Raw genomic sequence first — 12,655 nt, 5'->3', positions numbered from 1 at the left:
CGTTAAACATTACATTTGACTGTCCCGAACCGCACACATACTCGAGTTAATTTTTAACTCGAGCACATGCTCAGTAACATCTTACTTTCTCGCGCGCGTAAATTTAGAATATTTGCTTCTCGAACACCACCACTAGATCGTGCAACTTTAAATATCTTTTTAACGATTCTGTTAACCTCTTTGCAAAATCGTCCCGTTCTTTCGAAACAGTGGCTCGTGCAAAGTGTTTTACGGAACTCAACTCGTCGAGAAAAAAGAACATTTCTACGTCTTTACGAAACCTGAATAGATCGGCCAAAGAGGTCTGTTTCGTTGCTGAACGTATTACTCGGATTACGTGTTCTACCGATGAGATCAGCATGTTGCATTCTACAAACGAACGGTCGAGATTCGAACAATGAAAACGATCTAATTTTTTTTTCTCTGAACGACCTAAAAATTTGTCCAACAATTTCTACGAAAACGTTACGTCAGCTATCATACGCCGATTAGCGCGTCAATCCTGCGTCTGTTCCGTAAATGATTCGTATTTACAAGTGTGCTTGATGTATTAAAAGTATCCAAAATACGATAAAAAAACATGACATTACTTCTTTTATATAATCGTCCTTGATATTGTAATTGTACTTAAATTTTCGATAAAAAAAAAAATCTTATGGCCGATCTTAATAGTTCCCATAAATAAACAAACATGATAATTATTCCATCGTGTCCCTTCTATGTACCATCAAAATATCTAAGAAATCACATTCTATTTTACTCTGAAATTCATCGCACATTTGGATCTCAAAATTGTATAAATAGAACGATTACTCATGCAAGCTCTGTACGCGCAAAAATAGATACAATTGAACAATCATTAGAAAGTTTAAAATTGTCCTTGCAAAGCATTGTAAATTCATTATTTTGCTAAAATTTTATGAGCGATATTTACTATGTATAATCTATATTTTGTTGTTTCTTATATATTGCATCTTTTGTATTAAAGGGTTTTTCTTCCTGTTAATAAATGTATAATAATAATAATAATAATAATAATAATAATAATAATGATGATCGCCGAACTCTTGTTGCGCCGACGCTTCGAGGTAAAATTCTCAGTGGCGTCCCGACGATTGGCTCTGTTCGAGTTCCGTCGTATTTGTGCAACGCTTGCCAAATAAATCGTCGAAAGAGAAACTACGCAACGAGCTGTGAAGCATGTTTTGCGAACTACCGACACAACTTCCTGCTCCCGGTCGGAAACGCTCGATGCCGCGGCAGATCGACGAATGATCGCGCCCTCGATCCAAACCGACAATTCCTTCAAAATGATTATCAATTATCTGGGATCGACCGAACGACCTCGACTATTGCGTCACATCGAGCGCAGAGTTGATTACTACACGCTCGAGATGAAATTTTCGCAGCGTCCGCTTTTTTTCTGTTTGTTAAGTAAACGGATCACTTCGCTTACATGCATCGTACACGTTATAGGTAACAGCCGCGTGAGCAAACATACACGAACGAACGGGAGATAAAGAAGTTTGACGAAGAAACGAAGTAATATTAATGATAAGTGTGAATGCTCGTAGTATCGAATAAAAATATTTTCGTGCCAATTATTTTCATCGTGTTTCGCTGGATAAAAGTATACTTGTGTGGAAAACCTAAGCCAAAGAGTAAAGTACAAGGTGAGTTACTTTCTGTGAAAATAAAAGAGAAAGAAACTCACCAAAGACTGCGTGTACATTGTTACGAATATAAACGATATCAGCGTTTCGACGTGGGTCGTTAATAACTATTATAGTTAATTAAAGTGCACAAAAGAATATTAGATATTTATACAAATACCTAATAGAGATATTTATAGAGAGGTTAAATCATTTAATTTATAATTTACAACATTTAAAATATCAAAGAAACAATGAATATTTTTATAACGAAGAAAAATTGTATTGACCAGGGTTCTAATGGACACTAAACCGCTATTGGTCAAGACCGAACGATCGTCTAATTTCAGGAACGAAACCTAACCTCAAATCAATGAACAAAATTTCTAATAATCGACGCCCCGCGTAATTGGAATTAAATCGTTAAAGCGAACGCGATTAACCGAACGGTGCGACGACCGCGATAGTGTTTCCAGTCAATTGAATAATGAACGACGATCTATCCTGACGCAGTTTCAATCAAGTCGTACAACCAGGGTGTAATACATGACGTTAGAGTCCAAGCGGTGACGATGACGATTGTTCGAGAGGTTACGTATTCGACCAAACGGGACTGGTATGCACGAGCTGAACGAGTACTATTTGTCCAGAAGCGTGAACGCACATTTGCGTCGTAATTTTTTCGAAAGTGACTTTTACGCGGAACCGCCAAGAGCACAAACGTTACACGCCTACTTCACCATTTATCATGGCGCCCGTTTGTAACAAACACCTACGATATCGCGGCAAGCAAACAAAGTCGAACGTAATTCGTAAGATCGTGGCAAAGAATTAGGAAAAGATCCTAGGCGTTGGGCAACCCCATCGTACATCGTAGAAACGTAATTTTTAGTCTTGTTCCTTGGGACATATGCATCAGAGCAAACTCCGAGAAGAATCATATGACAATCATGCCGGCTGTCCCGTTCGAGGGGACGTAAATTAATTCTAAATTAAAAAATGTTCTTTGTGGTTTTTCTATGTTGACCATAACATTCCATTTCGTCTCGAGCCTGACAATAGTATGTATACACATAATGCACCGCCGCGCCGCGACTAGACGAAATTCGATACGGATCGCCGACCTAGCACTTCTGACGCGTACAAAGCCAAGGTCGAGCTCTGCAAAGCGTTTTTCTTGATCCTTGAGATTTTAATCGCGAAACGATTATTACTATTCAACTGTTAAAGAAAAAAATAATATTATACAATTTCGCTTCAGTTATTTACTTTTTTTATTATACAGACTAGAATAAGCTTAGAAAATAAATGAGACTAAAGAAGTTATACAGGGTGTTCGGCCACCCTTGGGAAAAATTTTAATAGGAGATTCGAGAGGCCAAAAGAAGACGAAAATCAAGAATATCAATTTCTTGACTGAGGCTTCATTAAAAAGTTATTAAAAAATTACAAATCGTTCTGGAAAAATTATTTTCGGTTGCGGGGTTCAATTACAAGCATTTTCGGTGAATAGACATACCCCCGAAATCCTACCCACTATCTAGAAAAAAATTCGAGAAGGTGTGAAATTTTTCGACGGGAAAAAAATTTCAAATCGTTTTGAAAAAATTATTTTCGGTCGCGGGGTTCAATTACAATCATTTTTGGTGAATAGACATACCCCCGAAATCTTGCGCATTTTCGAGAAAAAAAATTCAGTACCTGCGAAACTTTAAACGTTGATAACTTTTTAACGAAGCCTTCATCAACAAATTAGTATTCTTGATTTTCGTCTTATTTTGGCCTCTAGAAGCTCCCATTAAAATTTTTTTCAGGAGTGGTCGAATACCCTGTATAAAGTGTTGGTGGAAGAAATCGTCGACGAGCTCGCGGAACTTGTCGATTCTGCAGAACTTGTTCGAGCGAAGTTTATCGACCGAGGTGCACTTCCTTGTGTACGACGTTCCAAAGTGGACAGACTGAAGAAACTCTTACGCGTGTTATTCATAATCCCTGTACGATAAGATCGCGGGATAATAGTGTGGCTTATTAATAAAGCCGATGCCAAACTTTATTTTAAGAGCGCAACGTTCCGTCATACCTTGATTATTCTGTGCCTAACAATTACGTTCTCTCGGGGTATGTTGGAACGAATCGTTCAGAATGATCGGTATACAAATACCTTTAAACGTACATAAGAGAACAATCTTAGACATGACCTTATTTTAAGATTCGATCTTCTGGTAGCGTTTAAATTGTTACCTTTTATATTTAACACATGGTATTGCATCTTCTAATCTTCCCACGTAATTATATCCGAATCTAACGATTGGTTAAAACAACGTTTCGAATCGAACTCGGTTTCTTTGTTCCAGTTGAAGTTAATCGAAGATTTTAAGGTTATCTTTTTTTAATACAGTGACATATTATTGTTACTAAAATTCTGAAGAATGAAATAATTTGCCTGACTTGCTCGAAATTATTCCTATGAATAGGACTTGCGAGTTAGATGCGTTCTTCCGTTCGGATAACAATGTGCAGAACTAATTGTATGCTTGTTCGTAGCAGTAACAGAAATAGAACCTGTAATTCGGCAAATAGCTTTGGTCGTGACGTGAATTTTTCTTTATCTTCGACATGTACGGTTAAACTCTATATTCGCCAAATGCTTAGCGTCTACTTTCCAAATTGTGTGCATTGACTTTTGTAGTTAAATATAAATTATTTTGTGTTCGAAAAGGACAAACACCGATATATAATTATATTAATGGACCGTCTGAACTTTGAACGTTCCTGCAGCCTCCTTGCAAGATGGCAACTAATGGCTCATAAATCGCTGACTCGGCGTTACAATCTGCAAGAGTAAATCCCTGGTCGTGGGTTAAGGAGTCACGGTATTCAATTAAGCTTGTTTAACTCATTGGACGGATTCGAGTCGGCTCACGTAGTCGACCGACAGAATCGACCGACGAACAGCGAGGAGCGTTCGAAACTGTATGTCTTGGAAGAAATTCGAAACTTTCAAGATTACGAAGTTTCGCATAGAATTCCTGGAACGCTAATTCCTACGTTACGTCGAACTTCCTTGCTTCGCAACATTTCGACAACAGAAGACATTCCGGCAATGAAATTTCCTTGGTTAAAATCATGGAACGATCCTATCAATTGCTCCGTTAAAATTACTTCAACACTCGCCAACGTTTGATTCAAAGAGAATTCGAGAAAGAAATAGTCCATAACGAGGAACACACATAACCTCTGAAACGGTGGTGACCTCTTTTCGAACTCAGTTTGCACTTTTAAGCGTGCTGGTGACAGCCTCAGAATAACAGTAATAATGTTTTTCCTACACTGTTCTAATCTGTAATGGTATAAGAAGACGAGAAATAGAGGAAATGAAAATAATTACCGAAAGTAGAATCAAGCCGTACGAATGATACGGAGGCGAATTGGAATCGTGTTATAAATTCGAGTTGTAGGGATCAAGTATACGCTATGTACATAGTTTATTATTATTCCATTACAATTTTACCCATTTCTGGTGTGGGTCAAGTTCGAGGTTGGTTTGAAGCGTTTCCATCGAAGTCGTCGCTAAGCGAAGACTGTAACGCGTACGCAACCTCGAGGCTGGTTGGCAAAGTGTGCGGCAATGTCGACAGTGTCGCCGCCGAGCAGCTGAGAAGCAGCCGACGAGCACGTGGTCGCTTGGTGGAAATAGCTTAACCGTGCCATCCTATAGCACGTTAACGACTCGCGCCGTCAAATACACAGTACGAGAAAGAGCGAGAGAGAAAGGGAGATCGTTAAAGCACCAAGAGAACCAAGACTGACGAGACGAGGGGGGAATTATTAAGTTCGCGCACGCGACGCCGTGGAACGATTGCGATCACGATCGTGACTCGCTGCAAATTGCAGAGATAGGTGAAATTCTTCTCTAAATAAAGGTTTCGAATAACGATTAAAAGACGAAGAAAATTTTATCCGTTATTCGTTGAATAAATAGGTCTAGAAAATTGATCGGTTAAACGTCTTATATAAATCACTATACGCTGGTCTTTTTTCAGCGATCTATTTGGATTTAGACGATTAAGTTGTGGCCCGTTAGTCGAGAAATATTTCATTCTACGATTTAACTTTTCATTTTTATTTAACGACTAACGAGTTAACGGTTGTTTAACTTTTATTCTTTTTTCGATGTTTTTATCCGGATAGAAATTTGTCCGGTCAATGGGGTTGATTGGTTGTCTACGCGCCATGACCACTTGCCGATCGTTTGCCTCGCGATCGACTCGCGTCGCGAGATCGAGCGTCACGCGATACATCGGTAAATCGAGCGAGCGCCAAAGTCCGGCGTGAAAACTTCACTTTCGTCGTCGATCGAAGCATTTATCGCGAGCCTCTGCGTTTCGGCTATTTTCGCAATGACGCTCCAACGCATTCGACGACCTTTGGTTGTGTTGCGGTCGCAGGAAACCGTGTCACGGAATCCGATACTCTACGCAAACTTGGACAAATTTTGTTCACGAATAACAAATAAAAATCTTTGGATTCGTTCTTCGACAAATTTTGCCTAACTCTGATTCTATGGCTACGCCACTGGAGATTAATAATGGAATTTGAAGAGATGAATCTAGACGCTGAACAACGACACCATATCATTAACAAAATAAACATTTTGTTTTATAAATTTTTTTTGAACTTTTAAAACGTTTTAGAAGCCTGTTGTAACAACAATGAAAACGTATAAAAAATCTTCACTTTCAAGAAGCAAATTTTGTACAATTTTTTATACACACAGGAAGTCAGTTACTTGCTTATAGACAGTAAAAGTGTAGCTCGAGATATTTATGTAACATTTATTAACATCGACGTTTCGGCTGTTGGTTTCGTGCATTCCACACGAGAAAATATGTTAAAACAAAAATACAGACGTAAAAACGGACTGTTTTACACGCAGATTGATAATATTATCCCAACATACTCAGAAATTGTTGTACAATATGAAGAGAAATTTTTTTTTCTCTTATATTCCTCGTTATATTACGCAACAGTTTCAAGATATGTTATATTAATGTTTTATGTTTTTACTTTCGTTTCAAGATATTTTTTCTTGACTTCCTTATCGAACGTTTTTGGTATCACACATTTTAATTGTTTATAAAAAATGTGCTACACTATTTTACCTCTAGATTCAGCGTTTCAAATTTCAAAATATCTGCAATGAGACTACTGTAACTTTCCCTTGTCAAAAGAAACGATTGTACGATTACGTATGTACTTCGATATATCGATCGATCGATCCTTATCGCAGTTACACCACTGCGACGTAACCTACACGATCCGTTCGTTGACTCATTGGAAACAACGCGTCGAGTGTTTAGACAGTTCCAGAAAACTACATATTTTCAGTGATTCATAAGCGGAGATGAACAAAAATTTATTTAACTATTCGACGTGAAATAAAAATAACACGTAGCGATTTATTCGATTTAACAGACATTCGAAGAAGGTTGTACTTATTCACTGTAAAACAACTTTATTTTAATCTTCGTTCAACCAGTAATAGATGAAAAATTGATTTTCATTTATTATTCAACATTTTCATCTAAGCAAGAGTGTTGCCTGTGAAATGATTGATGAGTTCAGGAAATGTACTCACATGAAATTTTGTAATGGGTCAGACTGCAAATCACTACCTACAATATTGCTTTAAAATGATGACTAAAACGAAAAGAAAAATTAGTATTAGAAATATGCATCGATGGTTTACGTATGCGTTATTAATCATACTTATTTATAGCTTCAAATGTGGCAATCAATTATATAAATCACGAAAGTACGAGTGTGCCCAACAAAGTTTGTATACATTTTCTAACAAATTATACGATTAAAGATAAGATACAAATATGTTTCCCTTAAAAGCAATCAATTTTTAGATAAGATGAAAAAATATTTATTTCCTACGTAAATTATGACACAATCTTTTATATGTGAGCGCGCATGTGTTCCAGGAAGAGTGTGAGAGTATGTGTGATAATTATTTAGTATATTTCATATACTATATTGTATGTATTATGCGATGTATGGTGCTGTGTGGTAAGATACAATAATGATTACGAAACAAAATATACAATTATAATATTCCTTCTAATAATACTTACAAAATTCAATAATTTAACTAATAAATGAAATTTACGTGATTTTAACAGAAATAAAAATTTTTGAAATGTTACGATTTTTCTTGCAAGAATTTGTACAACTATAAACGACACTATTCGAATAATAATTAAAAATTTCGTAGAATTATCGTACGATCTGTTGTAGGGAGCGATAATTCTGTATGACAGTATGGCGCCACGTTCGATTGTTATTGCAGTCGACGTACGATTCACTGTGTAATAAATCGCTACGTCTATGGTCCCTATTATTACTTCATTTCGACGAGTTATCTCTAATACCGAAACACCGATTAATGGAACTTTTTCCTTTTCTGTTTGTATGCAGTATTCGTGTTGTCAATGTACACGAGGTATATGTATAAATCGACAGTGAGAATAACAACAACAGGACGAGTTTCTCCCCTTCGAGATTCAGGGGTCCAGGTGTTCGGCGTTCCGGCTTTTTGCGTCGAAACTCGAGCTATGGCATTAGTAGAGCGCGGGAACGAGAGGGGGTTTGGCGAACGAAAAAAAATGAATTCGGGAACGCGGGAAAAGGGGCTCGACAGAGAGAAAGAGACGACAACGTAAAAGAGACAACATCGAACGCGAGAAAAGGCTCGAGCGAACGAGTGCACACCCACGCGTGATTATATTTACGCGAATGCAATTGGACGCGTGTTGTTCGATAGAACACCGTCCACGGTATTTATTCCAAAAAGGTTCAACGCCCGTGCGTCACACGTTCGCGGCGGGAATAGATGGTCAGAGCTGGAGTGGCGGGCGAGAGAGAAGAAAGGGCGGGTAACGGAGTCGACAGTGACGGCAGCGGGAGCACGTGGCCCGAGACGCGTTTCGAAGAGAGACATATACGTTATACGCATATATCTCGCGCAGCCGTTTCACGTCGAGTCGTTTTCGGGACGCGTTTCGAAACGATATCGAACCGAGACGCGAGATGGGTTCTCGTGATTGGCATACTTCTCCGTTTTCGCGCAGATCCGTCCTCTTCCTCCAGGCCGGGTTGCTCCCAGACAAGCACGTGGCCATTCCGTCCTCTGTTCTCGCCGTTCGCTCTGCCGTTGCCGCTCATCCCGCGTGCGACGCGCGACGACAACACGTAAAGGAGTAGAAACGCGCGACGGATCAACTAGCTTTTCCTCGTTTGCTCTTCTATTCGGAACACGAGCTCGGACGTGACTGTGACTGTGACCGTGGATACGTGGACCTGATCGTGGATCGCGAGCAACGAAAAACCCGAACCGTTCAACGAGGGCGACTCCTCGTTCCTGACACGTTGTTCGCCGACAACGACGACGACCGCTCGTGCCTTGGTGCGTGTGCCGACTAGACTTGATTATTCACCGGAATTCTCACTGGCAAACGAAGTAACAACGACGCCCGAGTGCCGAAGGCAAAAGACTGTGATCACGCTGGAAAGTCAACGACGCGACACGCGACGACGACACTCTCGACGGACGCGTGAACGTGCTTGGACGCGACGACTGCTCTCACTGTGCGCTTGTAATCGACCTCGTAGCAGCAAATCGGTTGACGGTTTTCGTGCACACCGATAACGATGATTAACAATGATCCCGTGGTCGGGAGCGAGCACGCACCTGCCTCTTTCTCTCTTTCTCCCTCGTGTTAGTTCGGCCGGCGTTTCAACAGGACGGGGAGGGCCGCGGGGCGCGGTGCCCGCTCGTACGAAACGAACCGAGGCCCGTCGGCCAATCGTAGCGCGCCACTCATCGATCCGTACCGCCGATTGGACGCGCTCGCGCCATCTATCGTCTCGTTTCGATCCCCCCAATCGAACGAATGCGCGCGAACGTTGATTGCTCTTCGCGCTGGAAATTCGAATAGTTCGAGACGCGTCGACGAAGGAATGTCGTATCCTTTGCGAACGGAACGGTTCAAAGCGATGCGTACTCTTAACTATAGTCATTGACATACTCATATTGCTTTCTTAACGCGTAATATCTTTCCCATGGGGTTTCGAGACATTTGATTTTAAGTTAAGGGTTAATTACATTTTTTATTAAGAATTTATGTAAGCAAAATTTCCAGACAAACGATGTACATACGAGTTCAAGTGTTTGCACACTTTTTTTTTCAAGGTATATCGAGAAGAGATCGTGGTAGGACTGATGAAATTTTACATAGTCTTATCTTGGATGACAATTCGAGCTAACAAATTTTGGAAGTTTATGACGGGGTATTAGCGGTAGATAGGTTCTGTTTTATCTTCGAACCCATCGACCAAATTTTGTTCCTGTTTATTACGTTTTTATTGAGAGGGATCGACCTTTCGGAATTATTTTAATATTAATTTTTATAACTCATACTCATTTAAAATTGCATTTAATAAACGACCCAACTATTTTTATTTGCTATTTCTGACATGGAAATATGGAATATTTTTAAGATATTCTTACTGATTGCTAACTTTTCATTTTCCAGTCTTTCTATAATTAAGATACGTGATTTTCACGCGACAGAAAACACGACGTTTAATGCTGTTACGGAATGCCACACTTGTCACCGTGAAAACTTGAATGTCGCGCTGTCATGACATTCCACTCACATGTCCCGTTATGATACGTTGACACTTATTTCCCATTTTTTATTTATTTTATAATTTTCCACATAAATAATTTCTTTTGAAATGTTAAAAGGCATCAACATCATATCAATGAGCGCCATGTTGCTTATTGACACATGTCAAAACACAAAACTATCTATTCATTAAGTGTGATGTAATTGTAAAATCGTGACATATGATTACGATATTAAAAACCATAACTTTATGTTCAGTGAAAACGAACCTTACGAAATTATGAATTTTTCTTAAATTATTTATAACTATCGCCACTTCGAAATACTTAAAATAGTTAGTTGAACCCGACGCAGGAACTTAGATTCTCGAATTAAAATAAATTTTAAAAAGTACACCGCAATCGACAAAATTAAATAAAGATTATGGTTTTCGCGAGTTATATCAATAGCTACAGATCGTTTAAATCTTAAATAAGTCTTCTTATCATTTCGTTTCAAGAATGAATTCGATGTCTGCCACCTATTCATGACAGGTAGCAAGAGTCGTTACGAAATATGAAAAATGCTCTGTCAGTATTGACACACATTTAATTTTTGAAATAGATTACCAAACCGAGAATTAAACGATGTTTGATGAACCGTACAGTGTGTCGTAAGGGTGTTCGCACTGCATCATCCAAAGAAGACTTTTTTTTTTAAGATAAATGTAAGAATACATTATTTATTATTTCCTTAAAAGAATTAAATTTTAATTTTAACACAAACTATTTACCAATAATCAATTTAATGATTTTAGGGGAATAAAACCAATTTTTATAAAAGAAACTTAAGAAATCCAGCAACAACCGATATAAAGAAGAAAATATAGCAATCTGTCAAAGAATTTTAGGAGAGAAGACTTTAATGATCGGGGAAAGACATTTATTAGTAAAGGTACTCGTATTAAATATGTATTGTATTAAAATATATATCGATAAAAACATCAATTTCCGAGAATATTTGATGATATTTTTGGTAAGGGAAAAGTTACTATGATTTATATAGATATACTATGAATGTGCAAGAAAACAGGATACGAATTAAAAATTTCTAGTTGCTGTATGACATACTGTTAATACTAGTTACCGTATAACACATATTTTTTGGTAACCTGCCCACGAAGCTTTTACATCAAACCTATTCAGAATTTATGACCAGAAATAAAACAAAGATCGAGAAAATATGAAAGTAGTTGCCAAGAAATGTTAAAATAGAAGTTAACGGGTGTATCATAAAAGTAAACTGTACCAAACATTTAGTTTATAATATGACAGGCCAAAGTATACATATATGTAAACTTATATATTAACAGCCTTTAATATATTACATTATAAAATATATTTATTTTTATATTATGAAACAATTTATTTATAGATCCCGCTGTTACTCATACTTCGACATGCGTCCTAAACTCACATTACGGTAGGATTAGGGTTAAGTTCCTATTTTTGTTAAATTGCGTTACTTAAGAAAACATTTACATCGATCGGAAGCTCAATTAATAAAAAGATATATTTTGATCGATAAGGATGCCATAAAATGTATCCTAAAAATATATCCACCACTCGAATTCATCGTGTATTATTGAGCGTTGACAATTAATTGCGATTCGTATAAACATTCAACCGTATATTCAAAATCCTCCTGATAAATTACTCAAAAATTATTCTTTAATTTATTGCTTGTATTTAGAACTTAGTTTAAGATCAAAACATCCTGTAATTATCGATGGAGGTTGCTTAGAATATAATCCTGATTTAAGTTCGATGATCGTAGTATTTTTCCTTTTTCTTTTCTTTTTAACTAGATCGACCAAAAGGTTACAAAAATGATGGTCAAAGTTTAAACAATTTGTCTTTAGACAATCATAAACTGCATAATCTAAAATTAATACAAATAAGGATTTTAAATTGTGAATACTATTAATTTATTTTTTAGCTTCTTATTAAAAAGTTTTAATCTCGTTAGAGTGTCGAAAGAGTCAATGTGTTCAGAAAGAATACTTCAATCCTTGGATTAATAACATATTTTAATTTTCAGCTATTGCAGATTCATTATTATTCATTATTATTATTGTTATCTCAGTGATTTATGCGTCCAGATATTTTGGAAAATTTGGACAAATTCGTCATACAATCGACAGTGAAACGATTTTCTACCAAATTCTACGCGTTCAGTGCTATGTCGGTCACCGGTGACCGTCGCTAGTCTTCTCGTTTAGGCTGTGTCGGTCACCGGTGACCGTCGCTGAGAGATACACTGTTTTTT

The 12,655-nt window shown here is 37.7% G+C and overlaps 1 protein-coding gene across 3 annotated transcripts in view; it reads right to left on the bottom strand.

The window, feature by feature from the left end:
* Positions 1-12,655, bottom strand: part of LOC122403416 (putative inorganic phosphate cotransporter) — a 38,270-nt gene that overhangs the window by 12,199 nt on the left and 13,416 nt on the right. The window contains exon 1 of one of the 3 annotated variants that reach the window (XM_043406927.1): positions 8,737-11,604. The exons of 1 other annotated variant lie outside the window; for it this stretch is intronic. In XM_043406927.1, the coding sequence (XP_043262862.1) occupies positions 8,737-8,839 (103 nt within the window). In that variant the 5' untranslated portion in view covers positions 8,840-11,604. Of the gene's footprint in view, positions 1-8,736; positions 11,605-12,655 lie in introns of those variants that run through there. One more of the 3 variants, XM_043406926.1, reaches the window with a different exon arrangement.

Source organism: Colletes gigas, unplaced genomic scaffold (genome assembly GCF_013123115.1).
Source record: "Colletes gigas isolate AHSC1104 unplaced genomic scaffold, ASM1312311v1 Colletes_gigas_Sc00051, whole genome shotgun sequence".
NCBI classification, from domain to species: Eukaryota; Metazoa; Arthropoda; class Insecta; order Hymenoptera; family Colletidae; genus Colletes; species Colletes gigas.
Note: the sequence above shows the minus strand (reverse complement) of the source record. Positions and strands in the feature narration are given on the sequence as shown.